Raw genomic sequence first — 22,629 nt, 5'->3', positions numbered from 1 at the left:
CTACCCAAATGACCCTGATCAAAAGTTTACATACCCTGGTGATTTTGTCCTGATAACATGCACACAAGTTGACACAAAGGGGTTTGAATTGATATTAAAGGTAACCATCCTCACCTGTGATCTGTTTGCTTGTACTTAGTGTGTGTGTGTGTGTGTATAAAAGGTCAATGAGTTTCTGGACTCCTGACAGACCCTTGCCTCTTTCATTCAGTGCTGCATTGACGTTTCTGGATTCTGAGTCATGGGGAAAGCAAAAGAATTGTCAGAGGATCTGCAGGAAAAGGTAGTTGAACTGTATAAAACAGGAAAGGGATATAAAAAGATATCCAAGGAATTGAGAATGCAAATCAGCAGTTTTCAAACTCTAATCAAGTGGAAAATGAGGTGTTCTGTATGATAACATACTGCATTCATCTTGCCATCAATTCTGGCCACATTTCCTGTGCCTTTGTAGCTCACACATCCCCAAAACATCAGTGATCCACCGCCGTGTTTCACGGTAGGAATGGTATACCTTTCATCATAGGCCTTGTTGACTCCTCTACAAAAGTAGCGTTTATGGTTGTGGTCAAAAAGCTAAATTTTGGTCTCATAACTCCAAATGATTTTGTGCCAGAAGGTTTGAGGCTTGTCTCTGTGCTGTTTGGCGTATTGTAAGAGGGATACTTTGTGGCATTTGCATAGTAATGGATTTCTTCTGGCGACTCGACCATGCAGCCCATCTTTCTTCAAGTGCCTCCTTATTGTGCATCTTGAAACAGCCACAACACATGTCCTGTATTTCACCTGAAGTTATTTGTGGGTTAGTCTTTGCATCCCGAACAATTTTCCTGGCAGTTGTGGCTGAAATTTTAGTTGGTCTACCTGACCGTGGTTTGGTTTCAACAGAACCCCTCATTTTCCACTTCTTTATTAGAGTTTGAACACTGCTGATTTGCATTCTCAATTCCTTGGATATCTTTTTATATCACTTTCCAGTTTTATACAGTTCAACTACCTTTTCCCGCAGAACCTTTGACAATTCTTTTGCTTTCCCCATGACTAAGAATCCAGAATCGTCAGTGCAGCACTGGATGAAAGATGCAAGGGTCTGTCAGGAGTCCATAAACTCATTGGCCTTTTATACACACACACTAATTACAAGAAAACAGATGACAGGTGAGGATGGTTACCTTTAATAGCCATTTAAACCCCTTTGTGTCAACTTGTGTGCATGTTATCAGACCAAAATCACCAGGGTATGTAAACTTTTGATCAGGGTCATTTGGGTAGTTTCTGTTGTCATTATGATTTAACCCCTTAACGACGCATGTCGTACAGGGTACGTCGCACATAACCTGGTCTTAAATGACCAGCGACGTACCCTGTACGACATTAGGGTTTTAAAGCGTCTGGAAGCGATCCTGCTCGCTTCCAGCCGCTTTCCGGTTATTGCAGTGATGCCTCGATATCGAGGCATCCTGCAATAACACCCCTTGGCCATCCGATGCAGAGAGAGCCACTCTGTGGCCCTCTCTGCACCGGACATCGATGGCCTGTATCGGTGGGTGTGAGCCGACTTGGGAGGCGGGTAGGCGGCCATCGATGGGCCGGGTAATGTAGAGGGGGGTGGGGCACGGGCGCGCGCGTGCATGGGGACGGCGGGCGGGCGTGTGCATGGGGCGGGAGCAGGTGGGAACCGCTACACTACAGAAAAGATTTGGTTATAAAAGTGGGAGAAAGGGGTATTTTAATTTAAAAAATAAATAAATCGAAATTATCTAGGAGGGGGTGGGGGGTTGCTACACTACAGAAAAGGGGAATTTTTTTAAAAAATCAACAATTTTATTCTAAACTGGGTACTGGCAGACAGCTGCCAGTACCCAAGATGGCGCCCATTAAAGCAGAGGGTGAGGGTTAGAGAGCTGTTTGGTGGGGGATCAGTCAGGTTGGGGGCTAAGGGGGGTCCTACACAGCAGCATATGTAAATATGCTTTAAAAAAAAAAAGACTAAATATACCTTTTATTTTAGTACTGGCAGAGTTGCTGCCAGTACTTAAGATGGCGGGGACAATTGTGGGGTGGGGGAGGGAAGAGAGCTGTTTGGGGGGATCAGGGGGTCTGATGTTTCAGGTGGGAGGCTGAGCTCTACACTAAAGCTAAAATTAACCCTGCAAGCTCCCTACAAGCTACCTAATTAACCCCTTCACTGTTAGCCATAATACACGTGTGATGCGCAGCGGCATTTAGCGGCCTTCTAAGTACCAAAAAGCAACGCCAAAGCCATATATGTCTGCTATTTCTGAACAAAGGGGATCCCAGAGAAGCATTTACAACCATTTGTGCCATAATTGCACAAGCTGTTTGTAAATGATTTCAGTGAGAAACCAAAAATTGTGAAATATTTAATGTTTTTTTTCATTTGATCGCATTTGGCGGTGAAATGGTGGCATGAAATATACCAAAATGGAACTAGATCAATACTTGGGGTTGTCTATTACATTATACTAAAGCTAAAATTACCCCAAAAAGCTCCCTACATGCTCCCTAATTAACCCCTTCACTGCTGGGCATAATACACGTGTGGTGCACAGTGGCATTTAGCGGCCTTCTAATTACCAAAAAGCAACACCAAAGCCATATATGTCTGCTATTTCTGAACAAAGGGGATCCCAGAGAAAAAATTACAACCATTTATGCCATAATTGCACAAGCTGTTTGTAAATAATTTCAGTGAGAAACCGAAGGTTTGTGAAAAAAATGGTCAAAAAGTGAACTATTTTTTGTATTTGATCGCATTTGGCGGTGAAATAGTGGCATGAAATATACCAAAACTGGCCTAGATCAATACTTTGGGATGTCTACTAAAAAAAAATATATACATGTCAATGGATATTCAGGTATTCCTGAAAGATATTAGTGTTCTAATGTAACTAGCGCTAATTTTGAAAAAAAAAATGGTTTGGAAATAGCAAAGTGCTACTTGTATTTATTGCCCTATAACTTGCAAAAAAAGCAAAGAACATGCAAACATTGGGTATTTCTAAACTCAGGACAAAATTTAGAAACTATTTAGCATGGGTGTTTTTTGGTGGTTGTAGATGTGTAACAGATTTTGGGGGTCAAAGTTAGAAAAAGTATGTTTTTTTTTCCATTTTGTTCTCATATTTTATAATTTATTTAGTAAATTATAAGATATGATGAAAATAATGGTATCTTTAGAAAGTCCATTTAATGGCGAGAAAAACTGTATATAATATGTGTGGGTACAGTAAATGAGTAAGAGGAAAATAACAGCTAAACACAAACACCGCAAAAATGTAAAAATAGCCTTGGTCCTAAACGGACAGAAAATGGAAAACTGCTGTGGTCATTAAGGTGTTAAAGAGAGTAAACACAGTTGATTGATAATAAATGGCTTCAGCCAAACACTAACCATGGGTGAAAGAAAAGTGTTTGTGTTATCATTCATATTCTCTGAAAATGGCCAAGAAATCATAAATTCTGCCAGGGTATGTAAACTTATGAGCACAACTGTATATGTATATATATATATATATATATATATATATATATATATATATATATATATATATATATATATATATATATATATATATATATATATATATATATATATATATATATATATATATAAAAGAATATGTATTTACAATAAAAATAAAGAACATTGGAATGTAAAATATTATTAACTCCTGCCAAGTTAACATACAAGTGATAAGTGTTAGGTTTTTTCTTCTGCTTCTATGGAGATAATACATTAACACAGTTGCAATATCGCCAAGTCCTTTGGTAAGTGTGCGTCGGGTTTCACTCGTGTGCAAACTTTTTATTTTCCACTTGTAATATGCGCCCTACCTGTAGCACGCAGAAAGACTTCTTGTAGCGAATATTACGCTTGAGCAAAAGAGCTAAATAGCACACCACTTATAATCTGTCCCTAAGCAGAAAATGATGACGCAATCAGCAGCAGCAAACGCACAACCCAGCTGTGCATTTGCTGTTGATGAGCTCACAGGCCATTTCTGCTCAGGACCAGCAGTATTCTTCAGCGCCTGATCAGGATCCGTTGCCCATGTTTTATTACACGCTCAAGTGAACGTGTAAAGCCTGATCCTTCACTCGCGCCACCAGTCAAGTGAGAGAAGGGTCTGTCAATCACAGAGAGCGAGTGAGCTCTTGGAGATTTCCCCTCGCCACATAGAATGTAAGAGCCAGAGGTCTAATGACCACTGCTTCTTACATTACGGGAAGCAGGCTCACATATACTAACCTGCCCCACAAGGGCTCCCGAGCAGCTTTAGCTGCTTAGTACATAGAGTCCCTTGCACGTTAAAGAAACATAATAGTTAAACTTAAACTTTCATGATTCAGATAAAGCATGCAATTTTACAATTTACTTTTATTAATTCACTGGTTGTCTTGATATCACTGAAAAGCATACCTAGGTATGCTCTGTAATGCACTCCTGGGTGTAAGGACCCTACACACAGGTGCCTCATCATTGGTTGTACTCAATCAATAGATCTGCAAAATATTTTCTTTTCTTTTTTTTAATTGGAGATCACAGCTGGTTAACCTTTTAAACTTTTTAAAGTTTATATAAAACATTGCAGAATTAACATTTCTAACAGTACTAATTAAAAGGATTTAAAAGGTTACACTGATTTCATAAAGGTGTCTATAAACTCTATGCTATCGTGCCATTGTCAAATAGATGTTAAATAGTAGTTAAATAGTAATTTCATTTTATATTCACCATATTTAACAATTAGCACTGCTGATAGTGACAATGAATAATGTAAAATGTAATACTCACTGATACAGAATCAAGGTCAGAAGACACAGCTGCCACTAACGTCAAATCATCTTCTTTTTCCATCTTTGGCAAAATATCTGTTGTAACAAATAAAAAAATATTTGTTTTTTTTTGTCTTAAGAATTAATTAGAAAATAAAATCAATACTTAACAATTAGTCAACATCATCATTTGAAGTTACAGAATGACACTTACGGCCAGATTACGAGTGGAGCACAAAATATTGCTTACGCAAGCATGATATTTGCGCTCCACTCAGTAATACCAGTGCACGCAAATGTGAGCTAGTGTTACAAGCTGAGCACAATGGGAACGCAACCTCGCATTCGCATTGCAGGGAAGATTAACGCTTACAAGAGCACGCTTCTATAGGCTACAATGGAAGCCTTGGTCTCATCCTGTGAGACATGGCACAGAACCTACCTATATATGTATGTGTTTATATGTGTATATACAATATGGCTACATTTAGTCACCAATAAGCAAGCGTAACCCAGGTTCTCAACCAAAAATGGTCCGACTCCTAAACTTTACATTCCTGCTTTTTAAATAAAGATAGCAAGAGAATGACGAAAAATTGATAATAGGAGTAAATTAGAAAGTTGCTTAAAATTGCATGTTCTACCTGAATCATTAAAGAAACAAAATGGGTTTACTATCCCTTTAAAGCCTAAGTTGCAACAGTTTAAGCCTGCAATAGGGTATAACTGTAATAGGTTATATTTGTTAGAAAACCCTTACTCAGGATTTGGTAGCCATGGCATCAATGCCAACACTTTCAAGTCTTGGTAATGAAACAGAACATTAGAAGGAAAACTGTAACTAAGTTTTAATCTTGATCCATTTAATAGATTTAACAATGTGCATAAGTGTCTGAAAGTTACTTTTAAATAATTTTAAGAATAAGAAACATATTAAAGGGATAGTAAACCAATTTTTTCTTTCATGATTTGGATAGAGCATGCAATTTTGAGAAACTTTCTAATTTACTTCTATTATCAATTTTTCTTCCTTCTCTTGGTATCTTTATTTAAAAAGCAGAAATGTATGTTTAAGACCTGACCCATTTTTGGTTCAGACCTGGGTTGCACTTCGTTATTGGTGGCTAAATGTAACTAACCAATCAGCAAGTGAAACCCAGGTTCTGAACCAAAAATGGGCCGGCTCTTAAACATACATTTCTGCTTTTCAAATAAAGATACCAAGAGAAGGAAGATACATTTCTTAATAGGAGTAAATTAGAAAGTTGCTTACAATTGAATGCTATGTCTGAATAATGAAAGAAAACAAAATATATGCTTACCTGATAAATGTATTTCTTTACGGATATGGTGAGTCCACGGCTTGAATAATTCCTGTTGGGAATATCACTCTTTGCCAGCAGGAGGAGGCAAAGAGCAGCACAGTTAAACTGCTAAGTATCACTCCCTTACCCACATCCCCCAGTCATTCGACCGAAGGGAAATGGAGAAAAAGGAGTAACACAAGGTGTAGAGGTGCCTGAGGTTATAATCAAAAGAACTGTCTTAAAATAAAGGGTAGAACCGTGGACTCACCATATCCGGAAATAAATAAATTTATCAGGTGAGCATACATTTTGTTTTTCTTTCCTAAGATATGGTGAGTCCACGGCTTGAGTAAAACTGTTGAGAACCAATACCCAAGCTAGAGGACACGGATAAATAGGGAGGGACAGTCCTAAGCAGGCAGTCCTAAACAGAAGGCACCACCTCTTGAAGAACCTTTCTCCCACAAGAAGCCTTGTGGGAGAAAAAAGTATCAAATTTGGAAAATTTTGGAAAAAGTATGTAGAGAAGACCAAGTTGCAGCCTTGCAAATTTGTTCCACAGAAGCTTCATTTTTGAAAGCTCAAGAAGAGGAAACAGCTCCTGTGGAATGAGCTGTAATTCTCTCAGGAGGCTGCTGTCCAGCAGTCTCATAAGCCAAACAAGTTATACTTCATAACCAAAAAAGAAAGAGTAGTAGTAGTAGCTTTCTGACCGTTACGTTTCCCAGTGGCAAAAATCCTTAGTCACCTGTAAGTAGAATTTAAGAGCACGTACAACATCCAAATTGTGTAACAAACGTTGCTTGGAAGAAGGAGGATTAGGACACAGAGAGGGAACAACAATTTCCTGATTGATATTAATATTAGAAACAACCTTAGGAAGGAAACCTAACTTAGTAAGAAAAACTGCATTATCAGCATGAAAAATAAGATAAGGGGAATCACACTGCAGAGCTGAGAGTTCCAAGACTCTTTGAGCAGAAGAGATAGCATAATGTGTATGGAATTCAACAGCTCAAACTGAGTCATCTTTAAAACTTTAAGAACAAGGTTAAGGCTCCAATGAGGCTTTAAAGGGATAGTAAACCCATTTTGTTTCTTTAATGATTCAGGTAGAGCATGCAATTTTAAGCAACTTTCTAATTTACTCCTATTATCAATTGAGTTTGACCAAGGCCTGAAAAAAAGATTGCACATCTGGCACATCTCCCATACATTTATGTAGTAAAACTGATAAAGCAGAAATCTGACCCTTCAGGGTACAGACTGACAATCCATTTTCCAGGCCTTCCTGAAGAAAATATAAAATTCTAGGAATTCTAATTCTACTCCAAGAGTAGCCCTTGGATTCACATCAATAAAGATATTTACGCCATATCTTATGGTAAATCTTTTCAAACCGGACAGTTTAAAAAGTTGCATCATTTTATTTTAAAGCAATGGGGAAATAAATAAGCTGCTGAAATAGAAAATTCAGCCTTACTTTCAGTTTAAACTTGTATTATTTTATCAAGTAAATATGTGTCAGAAAATAAAGCCTAAGAAAAACATTTTACCCTTTCTTCTTAAAATAGTTTAAATGTTAGTCTCACACATGCTACAGTGCCTGCTTCAAGCCCCAGTGTAACCCATACAACAGGATTATCTATGTCCCAATAAAAAAGCAGTGTCTTTTAATTTAAGTGCATGTTCTCCCCAACTGGAAGAAAAAGCACTTACATGCTCCGCTGTCCGGCATGTAGACAGCTACAAGGTATGAGAAGACACAGTTCCACACAGAGACCTTTGAAAAAGAAACAACAGAGTAGCCAACTCTGGCTTTCTAAACTAGGGCAGAAATAAATCTTTACAAGTTCCTAACTACTTTGAAGCCACCACTACCCGCTCTATCGATTGTTGCAACATTTTATCCGTCTAATCCCAACTTAAAGGGACACTGAACCCACATTTTTTCTTTTGTGATTCAGATAGAGCATGCAATTTTAAACAACTTTCTAATTTACTCCTATTATCAAATTTTCTTCATTCTCTTGGTATCTTTATTTGAAATGCAAGAATGTAAGTTTAGATGCTGGCCCATTTTTGGTTAACACACTGTGTTGTTCTTGCTGATTGGTGGATAAATTCAACCACCAATAAACAAGTGCTTTCCATGGTCCTGAGCCAAAAAAATAGCTTAGTTGCCTTCTTTTTCAAATAAAGAAAGCAAGAGAACGAAGAAAAATTGATACTAGGAGTAAATTAGAAAGTTGCTTAAATTTGCATGCTCTTTCTGAATCATGAAAGAAAAAATTTGGGTTCAGTGTCCCTTTAAGCGCATTTTATCTAAATGTAATTTAAACAAACTGCATCTATTTTATATCTATCAGCTCTACTTTCTTTTTACTTGTATTTTTAAACACACTTACGATTTAACGTGTTTCCTAAAGTATACTTAAGCCTAATTTTGAGGCGATCCTTCACTCCTACATCTACTACTTACGTCTGAACAATTTTGTTAGGCTATTGTTCTTCTATGAAGTGAGCTTGTATACATCTCCTTACTTTTGGCACTGTCCTCTATGTATTTTCTCCAAGATCTACATAGACATTTCAACTTATGAGAAATTTCCAGGAAACATCTCAGTAAACAAGCATTTCCGTTATAGACGGAAACCTTCTTCCAAAGTCAATGGAAATGGGGAAGGTTACACCTGCAGGTGATCTTGTTCATTTATCGCTGCTCAAATATGGATGCAATAAACAACATTAAAGGGATATAAAAACCAAAACTATTATTTTGTGATTCAGACAGAGCATACAATTTTAAAAAAGTTTCAAAAAAGAGTTAGCTCCATATAAGATGATATCCGATGAGCTTCAAGATAATCACAAACTAGGCCCTAAAAGAACAGACAATTATAGTCATTACAGTCCATCTTTAGTGTAGAAAACCACACCAGAAGTAACTCCCTTTCACCAGCAGAGGGAAAACCTTGTACGATGTAACAGATTAAACTTTTGTAAAGGACCCTGAGTTTGTGATCAGATTATGAGTTTGTTAATATACTCTTTTCTGAGGAACAAGTCAATCACTGAAGGTAAGGTTCAGGAGGATCTAAGTCATTTGCCAAAAAAGATAATCCCATCATATGATCTGAAAGGTGCAGGAGGCTTTATATAGGGCCAGAGTACGAGTGGAGTGCTATTTATCGCTCCCACTCGTGTCAAAGTGCAACACTCAAAGATCTGGATTTTCAAAGATCTTTGTGTGTTGCACTTTCACAAGAAGATATCTGGCTTCAAAATAAGCCAAATTCTGCTGGCAGACAAAATATTCGGCACTCGTTGCTACAGGAAAGCATGAAATGCACGTCTAATAGATATGAGGGTATAGGTATATACACACACACATATACATTTATATTTAAGAATAAAAAACATAAATTATGCTTACCTGATAATTTAATTTCCATCTGTGGGAGGAGAGTCCACTGTTTCATTCATTACTTGTGCGAATTAAGAACCTGGCCACCAGGAGGAGGCAAAGACACCCCAGCCAAAAGCTTAAATACCTCCCCCACTCCCCTCATTCCCCAGTCATTCTGCCAAGGGAACAAGGAACAGTAGGACAATATCAGGGTATAAATGGCACCAGAAGAATAATATTACATTTAGGTCCGCCCCCTGGAGAAACGGACGGGAGCAGTGGACTCTCCTCCCACAGATGGAAATTAAATTATCAGGTAAGCATAATTTATGTTTTCCATCTTAATGGGAGGAGAGTCCACTGCTTCATTCATTACTTGTGGGAACAAATACCCAAGCTCTAGAGGACACTAAATGAAAAAAACGGGAGGGTAAAAGGAGGCGGACCTTATACTGAGGGCACCACAGCCTGCAGAACCTTTCTCCCAAAAGCTGCTTCTACCGAAGCAAAATAAATAAATTATGCTTACCTGATAATTTCAATTCCATCGTGGGGAGGAGAGTCCACGGCTTCATTCATTACTTGTGAGAATTAAGAACCTGGCCACCAGGAGGAGGCAAAGACACCCCAACCAAAAGGCTTAAATACCTCCCCCACTTCCCTCATCCCCCAGTCATTCTGCCAAGGGAACAAGGAACAGTAGGAGAAATATCAGGGTATAAATGGTGCCAGAAGAACAAAACTAATTTAGGTCCGCCTACCGGAGAAACGGACAGGAGCCATGGACTCTCCTCTCCACGATGGAAATGAAATTATCAGGTAAGCATAATTTATGTTTTCCATCTAAAGTGGAGGTGAGTCCACAGCTTCATTCATTACTTGTGGGAAACAAATACCCAAGCTCTAGAGGAAACTGAATGAACAAACGGGAGGGTAAAAGGGAGGCGGACCCTAACCTGAGGGCACCACAGCCTGCAAAATCTTACTCCCAAAAACTGTTTCTGACAAAGCAAAAACGTCAAATTTGTAAAACCTTGTAAAAGTATGTAAGGAGGACCAGGTAGCCGCCTTACAAATCTGCTCCATAGAGGCCTCATTCTTGAAGGCACAAGAAGAAGCCACAGCTCTTGTTGAATGAGCCGTGATCCTCTAAGGAGGCTTATGTCCTGCTGTCTCGTAAGCCAAGCGAATCATGCTCCTCAACCAAAAGGACAAAGAAGTGGAAGAGGCTTTCTGCCCCTTGTGTTTCCCTGAATACACTACAAAAAGAGATGTAGTCTGTCTGAAATCCTTCGTAGTCTGAAGATAAAACTTCAAGGCCCGAACCACATCCAAATTATGAAGTAACCTCTCCGTAGAGGAAGAAGGGTTAGGACACAAAGAAGGAACAACTATCTCCTGATTAATGTTACGTTAGACACAACATTGGGAAGAAATCCAAAACCAGTGCGAAGAACAACCTTATCAGCGTGAAAAAACAGATAAGGAGGTTCACATTGCAAGGCCGCAAACTCAGATACTCTGCGTGCCGATGCAATAGCCAACAGTAAGAGAACCTTTGAAGACAGAATCTTAATGTCAATAGAGTGCATAGATTCAAACGGAACCCTCTGCAACAACTTAAGAACCAAGTTCAAGCTCCAGGGTGGAGCACAATGTCTAAAGGCAGGCCTGATTCTGGAGAGAGCCTGAACAAAATACTGAACATCAGGAAGCTCCGCGAGCCTCTTGTGCAGCAAAACAGATAATGCCGAAATCTGTCCCTTTAAGGAACTGGCGGCAAGCCCCTTCTCCAACCCATCCTGGAGAAAAGATATAATCCTGGATACTTTCACCTTGTGCCAAGGATATCCATGTTTCTCACACCAGGACAAGTAAGTCCTCCACACCTTATGATAGATGCAACGAGTGACCGGCTTCGTGGCCTGAACAAGAGTATCAATCACTCTCTCAGAGAATCCTCTCTTGGCTAAGACTAAGCGTTCAATCTCCACGCAGTCAGATTCAGAGAATCTAGATTTTGATGTTGGAAGGAACCCTGTAGCAGCAGATCCCTGCGATAAGGTAACCTCCATGGCGGAGAAGATTACATCACGCCGGAGCAATCAGAACAGCTGAAGCTTGCTCCTGCTTGATGCGGGCTACTACACAAGGTAAAAGTGGCAACGGTAGAAAAATGTAAACTGGGTTGAACCCCAAAGGCACCGCTAAGGCACCGACCAGCTCTGCCTGGGGATCCCTGGACCGCAACCTGTATTTGGGTAGCTTGCAATTGATTCTGGACGCCATGAGATCTATCTCCGGCGTCCCCCATCTGAGACAGATCTCCACAAACACCTCGGGTGGAGAGACTATTCCCCGGATGAAAGGATTGTCTGCTGAGAAAATCCGCTTCCCAGTTGTCCACACCCGGAATTTGGAATGCTGGGGACAAGCTTTCAGAGCATTGTGGATCGCTCCAGAATATTGATCGGGAGGAGAGACTCCTTTCAAATCCACTTTCCTTGTGCCATCCTGGCACCCCAAACAGAGAAGAAGAAGAGCCCTCGAGTGTTCCTCTGCGAGACTGAATGACGGCGCCTGGACTAGGATGTCGTCCAGATAAAGCGCCACAGCAATGCCTCTGGTTCTTGCTACTGCAAGAAGTGCTTGTAGAACCATTGTGAAGACTCCCTGGGCCATTGCCAGACCGAAGGGAAGAGCCACAAACTGGAAACGCAAATCTCAGGATCCTGAAGTGATCCATGTGAATTGGTACATGAAGGTAGGCATCCTTCAAGTCTACTGTTGTCATGAATTGTCCCTCTTGAACTAGGGGAAGAATAGATCTGATCGCTTCCATTTTGAACGATGGAACAGCCAGAAACTTGTTTAAACATTTTAGGTCCAGAATCAGGCGGAACGTGCCCTCCTTCTTAGGGACCACAAAAAGGTTTCAATAGTACCCTAGACCTCTTTCTGCTGGAGGTACTGGTACAATTACTCCAAGAGAAGAGAGATCCCTCACACATTCTAGGAAGGTGTCCTCTTCTCTGGTCTTGAAGACAGGTTTGACAGGAGGAATCTGCCCCAGGGTGGATAAGATCTGAAACCTATACTGGAACCCTGGGCGATGACCTCTAGAACCCAGTGGTCCTGAACATCCTGCAACCAGGCTTCTGAGAAGAGAGATAATCTGCCCCCTACTTGGTCCGTTCACCGGTCGGGGGCCGCCCCTTCATGTCGATTTTGTCATGTCCGCAGACCATGACTTCAACCACAGAGCCCTATGGGCTAAGATGGAAAAACATGATATTTTTGCATTCAGGTGAATAATCTGCATACTGGCATCACAAATGAAAGAATTAGCTACCCTCAAGGCCTTTATTCTATCCTGTATCTCGTGAAGGGGAGTCTCTCTCTCGACGATCTCAGACAGGTATTCGCACCAATATGTTGGCAGCTCTGGCTACCGTAGCTACCGCCGCCGCCGGCTGAAACATAAACCCTGTGTGCTGAAACATCTTTCTCAACAAGTTTTCTAACTTTTTATCTTTTGGCTCTTTAAACGACGAACTATCCTCCATGGGAATCGTCGTATGCTTAGCGAGCGTGGAGATAGCACCGTCCACCTTAGGGACAGTCCCACATAGCTCGAGCTGAGAGTCCGGAACGGGCAAGTTTCTTAAAAGAAGAGGAAGGGGAAAAGGATGAACCCAATTTCTCCCATTTATTCTTAATAATCTTAGCAATCTTCACAGAAACCGGGAAGGTCTGAGGCACCACCCTGTCCTTATATACTTTATCATGTTTAAGAATCAAAGGTTCCTTCGGTAGTTTTGGTTCCGGAACCTCCACCATAGCAAGCACTTGCTTCAGTAGAAAGAGTACATTTTTCATCCTAAACCTAAAGTCTGGTTCCTCCACAGCTGGAGGTTTAGATGACACGGACTCCGAACCAGATGGAACGTCCACCGAAGAGTCAGAGTTGTCCTCGTCAGCGGATAACCTTTCCGAGCTATCTATTGGAGTAGATGACCCCTGGGCCAGGCCGCAATGTTTTACCCTACTCTTGCACTTAGCAGAACGTGGTAAGGCACTAATCCCTGCAGACACCACCGTTTGCAGCTGATCCGCAAGATCTGACGGCCAGCGGTCTTCAACCTCAAGATGATTAGTCGTGCCCTGGCGAGCTGCATGTGTAATCGGAGATGAATGTAGGGAACGCACCTCACGGGACGAGGAGCCCTCAGAGATGGACGGCTCAGTAGTACTAAACATCTTATTCTTTCTAGATGTAATAATCGTATTGAGGCATGTGGAACAGAGTTGAGCTGGTGGATCTACCAGAACCACCTCACAACAAACACAGGTATTAGACTTTGTTAGAAAGGGAGTACCCTCCAATGCATCAGAGTCCTCCATAGCTTACGCTTTTATTACGGACTAGATATTACTATATAAATGGCACCTTTATACCTCCAATGGCCGGGGCACTCACCACCTCCTTAAACCCGGACCATAGAAAAAACGTTTCGTCTCCTGCAACCGCCGGACAAGAAGTGGAAGTTGAATAGGCCCCCCCCCCCCGGTCACATGGAGTGCCTCGCAGGACCGCCCCTGCATTAGGGCGAAAAAAATGTGCCAAATCGGCCGCGTAAGTAACTCCCAAAAATGACACCTGTAGTCCACAATTGCCAGAGCCTTATCTAACATATATCGCAGCAATGACACAACAATAACATTATGTACAACCCCCCTGTTCAATAACAGGGATATTGACCCTTGATTCTATAAAGATAAAAGGCGTCACACTGTGACCCTGACTTCCTGTCTTCTTGCGTTATCATTATCTATATAAAAAATGAAACAATCTTACCAGAATCTATGCCGTGGAACAGGAACACGGCCTCTCAAGTGTGACAGTGTAGTAGCATCGCTCCTGACATGGACTTGAGTGTAGGAAGCAGGCAGCAAAATTTGTCAACGCTGATTGCTTATGGAGCTATTAATATGAGTCGGTATGGTTTCACAGAAAGACTCTCCCTACATCTCTGGACTCTAACTTTCACCCATGCTCTCACTGAGAGGCTGACAGGACTACTTAAAACTCCTGTCCCATTTTGTAGAGTACTACCCTCCATAAGAGACTACTCTGAATCTTCCGACACTTCTCTGCCAACCTCCTGTGACGAAAGGCAAAGAATGACTGGAATAGGTATTTAAGCCTTTGGGTTAAGTTATGAATGAAGTCGTGGACTCTCCTCCTCTTTGGATGGAAACATCAAATTTGTAAAATGTTGTAAAAGTATGTAAAGAGGACCAAGTAGCCGCCTTACAAATCTGCTCCATGGAAGCCTCGTTCTTAAACATCCAAGAAGAAGACACAGCTCTAGCTGAATGAGCCGTAATCTTCAGAGGAGGCTTATGTCCCGCTGTCTCAATGCGAAACGGAGGACCATCCTCAGTTAAAAAGATAAGGAAGTCGAAGAGGCCCTCTGACCCCCACGCTTCCCGGAAAAAGAACAAACAGAGAAAGAAGTTTGTCTAAATTCCTACGTGGCCTGAAGATAGGACTTCAAGGCACAAACCACATCCAGAATTACTTGAAAGGAACCACAATCTCTTGATTGATGTTGCAAATTGACACAACCTTAGGAAGAAAACCTAACTTGGTTCGTAGAACAGCCTTATCAGCATGGAAAGCCAGATAAGGAGGGACGCATTCCCAGGCAGTAATCACAGAAACTCTGCGCGCAGAAGCAATAGCCGTAGAAAAGAAACCTTCCAGACAATAATTTAATGTCTACTTCATGCATAGGCTACAATGGAGCGCGTGCAAAATTAAAGAACAAGATTTAAACATCAAGGAGGAGCAATAATTCCAAACACAGGTCTGATCCTAGCAGAGCCTTAACAAGTGACTGCACATCAGGAAGCTCAGCGAACCTCTTGTGCAGTAACACAGACAGGGCTGAAATCTGTCCCCTCAGGGGACTTGCAGAAAAGCCCTTCTCCAGTTCATCCTAGAGAACAGAATAAGTAGGTCCTCCACACCTTATGATAGATGCGACGAGCAACCATCTACGAGATTGAATGAGTACAAATAACACTTTCAGAAACCCTCTCTTGGCTAGGACTAAGCGTTCAATCTCCACGCAGTCAGCCTCAGAGATCAAGACATAGATAAACAAAGAGATTCCATCATAGCTAGGGAGCTTCTTGTTCCCCCCTGATGTTTGATGTAAGCCACATAGGATATATTGTCTGATTGGAATCTGATAAACTGGGACGAACCCAGCAGAAGCTAAGCCTTCAGAGAATAGTATATTGCCCGAAGATCCAAAATGTGATCGGGAAGGAGCTTTTCCTCCTGAGTTCATAGGCCCTGTGCCTTCCTGGCACCCCAAACAGCTCCCCATCCTGACAGACTCGCAACCGTAGTCACAATCACCAAGGATGGTCTTGAGACAGACATTCCTTGGGACAAGTGATCCGGACAAAAACACCAAGAGAGCGATTCTCTCAATCGGCTGTCCAGAGAAATCTGTTAAGACAGATTAGAATGATCGCCGTTCCACTGGCTCAGCATGCGCAGTTGCAACAGTCTGAGGTGAGACCTAGCAAAGGAAATTATGTCCATGCTGGACACCATGAGACCAATCACCTCCATAAACCGATCCACAGATGGCCTTAAGGAGGTCTGGAGGGCAAGACATGTTGAAGCAAGCCCTCAATGTCTCTGGTTTATTAGAAATATTCTCATGTCTATGGAGACTATTATAGTACCCGGGACTTCTACCCTGGTACTCGATACAAGATAGCTCTCTCTAGATTTATCTTCCATCCATGGGATCGAAGAAGACAGAGGAGATATTCGGAATGGTCCACTCTCCGAAAAACTTCTTGGAGAATGCAGCGTTATTGTCACGCTTGGCCGCCGGGAAGCTCCGGCGGCCCTCCTTGCGTGCTTGGTTTCCACGACGACATCTAGCTCGGCTTGGCCGTCCCCTTCAGCTGACGTCACAATTTGGCTTCATAGTCCGGGCTTCCGGTTTCTTTGGTGCCCGTTTGTTTATTCCTTCGTGGCTCCTGTGTGTACTGTGCCGTGTTGACCCTCAAACTGCCTGATTACCTGTTGCCAAACTCTGCAAGTGCTGACTACTCTGTGTTAACCCTCAAACTGCCTGATAACCTGTTGCCAAACTCTGCAAGTGCTGACTACTCTGTGTTAACCCTCAAACTGCCTGATTACCTGTTGCCAAACTCTGCAAGTACTGACTACTCTGTGTTAACCCTCAAACTGCCTGATAACCTGTTGCCAGATTCAGCATTACTGACTTTGCTGGGCTTAACCCTCTTATTGCTTGATTTCAAGTTACCAACTCCTGCATTATTAACTGTTTCTTGTTTAACCCTCCTTCTGAGTATAAGTTATCTACCCTTGCATTCCTGGATCAGTGGAGGACTATTCCTGAACTGCCTGAATACAGCTCCCTATTCAGAAGTCTATCTGGCTGATATCTAGAATTCCTTTTCTCTTCCCAGTGGACTCAGACCAACACTGCTCCATATCATGAGTACCTTGTTTTATAGAAGTTGTCGTGGGGTCACGTCCTGGGTTAAACTCAGAGTGCAAGGGTGTTATTTAAGTTCGTCCTAGCATTTGGGTCTTCTTCAGGATATTTCCTAACCTGACATTACAAATGGGCCATATTATGGACCCCGATGAGTTATCCAGGGCTGTGGCTCTACAAGGGCAACTTCTAGGAAATCATTCTGCTCATTTGCAATCTTTGGATTCCAAGCTTGACCAGATTACTGCTCTGCTACATAACCTCTCCGCTCCTTCTCAAGCTACAGCAACTCCTGCTGCAACTGCTGCTAGTTCCAATGCTGTTTTTAACCCGCCTCAGCCAGTCGGACAGTATATACCAAGAATCTCACTTCCAGATAAATATGACGGTAATCCAGAAGAATGCAGTGGATTCCTAAATCAGTGTCGTTTACATTTCAGAAACAATCATCAAGTTTTTGTCAATTCTTCTTCGAAGATCACCTTTATTATATCCCTCATGAAGGGTAAGGCTCTAGCCTGGGTATCTCCTCTTTTGGAAAAAGACGATCCTTTACTTCAGGATGTGGAATTATTTGTGTCTATTTTTTCTTCTGTTTTTGACAAGCCTGGGAGGTCTACAGTAGCTGAGGCAGGATTGTTGGATTTGAGACAGGGATCCCTTTCTGTAGCTCAATATGCCATTAAATTCAGGACTTTAGACGCAGAAACTGATTGGAACCATGGAGCTTTACGTGCAGCCTTTCGCAAAGGACTTTGCGAACGTCTTAAGGATGAACTTGTATTTCGGGAACTTCCCGACTCGTTGGAGGGTCTTATCAATTTGTGTATTAATCTTGATGCCCGGCATTCTGAACGTCTTCAGGAGAGAGATAGGAATCGGAGATCCTTGTTTAGATCTACTTATCGTCCTCCTATTCGAACCTCAAGTCTTTCTAATAATAATTCCCATTCTCCGGAGTCTGTAGAACCCATGGAAGTAGGAGCTATTAAGTTAACAGAATTTGGTCACTGCGAGTATCTTGTAATGCCTTTTGGATTGTGCAATGCACCAGCAGTATTTCAGCACTTTGTTAACAAATCTTCAGAGATTATCTAAATCAATTTGTTATCATTTATCTCAATGACATTCTGATCTATTCCAGAACATTATAGGAACATGTACATCATGTAAAACTTGTGCTTCAAAGATTACGTGAAAACTCCCTTTTCGCTAAATTAGAGAAATGCTCTTTCCATCAGAGTTCCATTCCCTTTTTGGGTTATATTATCTCAGAATCTGGTTTTGAGATGGATCCTGTTAAACTTTCAGCTACCAAGGACTGGCCCAGACAAACTACTCTCAAATCCCTGCAAAGGTTTCTTGGCTTTGCCAACTATTATAGAAAGTTTATAAAAAACTTTGCTGACATCACGTCTCCTCTCACTTCTCTTACTAAGAAAGGGCAAGATTGTAAGAACTGGTCTACTTCGGCAGTACAGGCTTTTGAAACGCTAAAATCAGCATTTTCTTCTGCACCTCTCCTCAGTCATCCAATTCCTGATCTCCAGTTTATTTTGGAGGTAGATGCTTCCTCTATTGCTGCTGGAGCTGTTCTCTCCCAACGTGATCCGTCTACAAGCAAGATACATCTGGTGGCGTTCTTTTCAAAAAAATTCAATCCTGCTGAGCTTAACTATGATGTGGGCAATAAGGAACTTTTGGCTATAAAATTAGCCTTGGATGAGTGGAGGCATTGGTTGGAGGGTACCAGTCAACCTTTTTTCATTCTTACAGACCACAAGAATCTTCTATACCTCCATACAGCTAAACGCCTCAATCCTCGTCAGGCTCGGTGGGCCTTGTTCTTCCCCAGGTTTAATTTCGTTCTTTCCTATGTTCCTGGTTCCAAAAATTCCAAGGCAGATGCATTATCCAGGCAGTTTCTATCTTCTGAGTCTTCTCCATTGGATTCTGAAACTATTCTACAGCCAGAGTTTTGCCGCTCAAGTATCCACTTTTCAAATACAGGCTTTACGTTCTGCTCAAGACCGTGTACCATCTTCTTACAAACTACCTTCTGGAATCCTGTATGTACCCAGAGGTTTACATCTTAAACTTTTACGTTGGGCTCACAACAACATTTCAGCAGGTCATCCTGGAGTAACCAATACTTTGTGGAAATTGAAGCAGCATGTTTGGTGGTCCACCATGAGGAGGGATCTTAATGATTATATTGCTGCTTGTAGCTCTTGTGCTTCGAACAAACAATCTTCTCATCAACCGTTTGGTTTGTTACACCCTCTTCCTGTTCCTCGTTACCCTTGGTCCCACATGTCTATGGACTTTGTTACTGATCTTCCTGTTTCTACCCATTTGGGTAGTGGTGGATCGGTTCTCCAAGGCTGCTCACTTCATACCTCTTCCAGGTTTGCCTTTGGCTCAAAGACTTTCTGAACTCTTTGTTCTACATATATCTCGTTTACATGGATTTCTCTCTGACATAGTCTCTGATCGTGGAGTTCAGTTTGTTTCCAAATTTTGGAGGTCTTTTTGTAAGCACTTCGGAATCAACATATTCCTTTCTACTGCTCATCATCCTCAATCCAACGGACAGACTGAGCGCGTAAATCAATCCTTGGAATCTTTTCTTAGACATTATGAACCATCATCACTCCAACTGGTCTCAGTTATTGCCTTTAGCGGAATTAGCTCACAACTCACGCTACAATTCCTCCTTACAGACCTCACCCTTCAAGGTGGCTTATTGTTTTGAACCTAGAACTTTTCCTATGATTACCAATTCTACTGATGTTCCTGGAGCAGATCGCATTCTGAAAAATCTCAGTAACCATTGGCAACTTATTCGTCAAAATCTACTCTCTTCTTCCTTAAAACACAAGAGATATGCTGATCGCAGAAGGTGTAAGGCTCCTTTACTTCGTACTGGAGACAGGGTATTTTTATCCACTAGATTCATTCATCTGAAACAACCTTGTACTAAGTTGGGTCCTAAGTACATAGGACCTTTTCGAATTGTTTCCAAAGTCTGTTCTTCAGCATACCGCCTGGCTTTACCCAAGACCCTCAAGTTCCATCCTGTATTTCATGTATCCCTACTCAAGCCTGTCATCTACAACCGATACTCCATCAAGAGTAAACCTCCTCCTCCACTTTCCGTAGAGGGTACTTCAGAGTTCGAGGTCAGTCAGATTCTGGATTCCAAGCTACGGGGCAATCGGTTGTACTACCTGGTCTATTGGAAGGGTTACCCTATCACTGACCGCTCTTGGGAACCAGCCTCTCATGTTCATGCTCCTGTTCTTGTCAAGTCTTTTCACATGAAATACACTGCCAGGCCTGGTCGGGTCCCCCGGAGGGGTCCTTGAGGAGGGGGCACTGTCACGCTCGGCCGCCGGGAAGCTCCGGTGGCCCTCCTTGAGTGCTTGGTTTCCACGGCGACGTCTAGCTCGGCTTGGCCGTCCCCTTCAGCTGATGTCATGATTTGGCTTCATAGTCCGGGCTTCCGGTTTCTTCGGTGCCCGTTTGTTTGTTCCTTCGTGGCTCCTGTGTGTACTGTGCCGTGTTGACCCTCAAACTGCCGGATTATCTGTTGCCAAATTCTGCAAGTACTGACTACTCTGTGTTAACCCTCAAACTGCCTGATTACCTGTTGCCAAACTCTGCAAGTACTGACTACTCTGTGTTAACCCTCAAACTGCCTGATTACCTGTTGCCAAACTCTGCAAGTACTGACTACTCTGTGTTAACCCTCAAACTACCTGATTACCAGTTGCCAAACTCTGCAAGCACTGACTACTCTGTGTTAACCCTCAAACTGCCTGATTACCTGTTGCCAAACTCTGCAAGTACTGACTACTCTGTGTTAACCCTCAAACTGCCTGACTGCTCCATATCGTGAGTACCTTGTTTTATAGAAGTTGTCATGGGGTCACGTCCTGGATTAAACTCAGAGTGCAAGGGTGTTGTTTAAATTCGCCCTAGTATTTGGGTCTTCTTCTGTACATGTCCTAACCTGACAGTTATGCTCACCTCTAAACCAGCTAGACCAAACAGAAGATCAATAAACTGGAAGTGCTGGTCCAGGAACACAAACCTTGGGAGCTAGAAGTGGTCCTTGAGGGTTGGTACGTGAAGGGAGCATCCTTCAGATCTATTGTGGTCATGAACTGCCCTTCTCGAATGAGGGGGAAGAATGGACCTATTGTCTCCCTCTTGACCGAGGGGACATTTAAAAACTTGTTTAAGCACTTCAGGTCCAAATCAGACAGAAAGTTCCCTCCTTCTTTGGAACCACAAAAAGGTTTGAATAGCATCCCAAACATCTCACTGCAATAGGCACCAGGACAAAAACTACTAAGAGGACAGATTGCGTACGTCCCCCAGAAAGGCATCCCTCCTTTCTGGTCAGGAAGACAGGAGAGAGAGGAGGAACTGCCCTTGGGTGGCTGGGACTTGAAACCTATCTTGTGACCCTGAGCTATGGCCTCCAGGACCCATGGATCCTGCACGTCCCTGAATCAAGCGACTGAAAAGAGCGACAGTCTGCCCCTACAAGTTCTAGAAGAAAATCGGGAACCGCCCGTTCATGCCGACATAGACGGGCTTCTTGCTCTGCTTGGATTTATTCCAGGACTGAGCAGGCTTCCAAGAGCTCTTGGTTTGCTCTGGCTTAGCGGAGGACTGCTGACATGGGCTTTATCAAAATGAAAAGAATGAAATTTGTCCCTTAGACTCGTTCATATTCTCTTGCGGTAGAAGGGCACCCTTGCCCCCTGTGACTATGGACATAATTGAGTCAAGGCCTGGACCAAACAAAATCATTCCCTTAAAGGGAAGGAAGTCTAAACTTAGAAGTCATATCCACAGACCATGACTTCAGCCAGAGCCCGACGGGCCTGAACAGAAAAAACTGAAGCCTTAGCATTTAGGTGAATAATCTGCCTAATAGCATTACAGATAAAAGAATTAGCAACCCTCAAGGCCGTAAATCTTTCCTGAGTAATGTTGAAGGGACCTCTCCATCCCGATTAAATCCTATAAGGAGTCACACCAGAAGGTATTTTCTTCAGGAACCAAGGCAACGGCCGCCTCCAGTTGAAACAAATATCCCGTATGTTAAAACAACTTTCTTAACAAAGTTTCCATCCTTTATCCATGGGCTCTTAAAACAAAGAGCTATTTTCAAACGGGATAGTAATATGTTTAGCAAGGGTGAAGATAGCGCCATCCCTTTTAGGGACGGAACCTCGCAACTCCATTGAGAGTCCAGGACCGAGAACGATTTGTTAAAAGGAGAAAAGAGGAACAATCCAGTCCCATTCATTCTTAATAATGTTCGCCATCTAACAAAAGCAGGAAAGGATAAGGTTCCACCCTGTTCCCAAAATCTATCCAATTTAGGAATCAAAGGTTCCTCCTGCAATTTGGCCTCTAGAACCACTGAATTTGCCAAAAAACTGCCATTATAAGAAAGCGCAAATTCCTAAAACTAAAGTCTTGTTCCTCCACAGCCAGAGGTTTAGAGGCAGCAGACTCCGACCCAAAATGTTCATAC

At 42.2% G+C, this 22,629-nt stretch overlaps 1 protein-coding gene across 1 annotated transcript in view; it reads right to left on the bottom strand.

Annotated features, from left to right (window-relative positions):
• BBS9 (Bardet-Biedl syndrome 9) overlaps nucleotides 1–22,629 on the bottom strand; it is a 1,102,055-nt gene that overhangs the window by 628,252 nt on the left and 451,174 nt on the right. The window contains exon 11 of the mRNA XM_053714434.1: nucleotides 4,820–4,896. Coding sequence (XP_053570409.1) covers nucleotides 4,820–4,896 — 77 coding nt within the window. The remainder of the gene's footprint in view (nucleotides 1–4,819; nucleotides 4,897–22,629) is intronic.

The sequence above is a fragment of the Bombina bombina genome, chromosome 5 (assembly GCF_027579735.1).
Source record: "Bombina bombina isolate aBomBom1 chromosome 5, aBomBom1.pri, whole genome shotgun sequence".
NCBI classification, from domain to species: domain Eukaryota; kingdom Metazoa; phylum Chordata; class Amphibia; order Anura; family Bombinatoridae; genus Bombina; species Bombina bombina.
The sequence above is the reverse complement of the archived record's forward strand: the minus strand, read 5'-3'. Positions and strand labels throughout refer to the sequence as shown.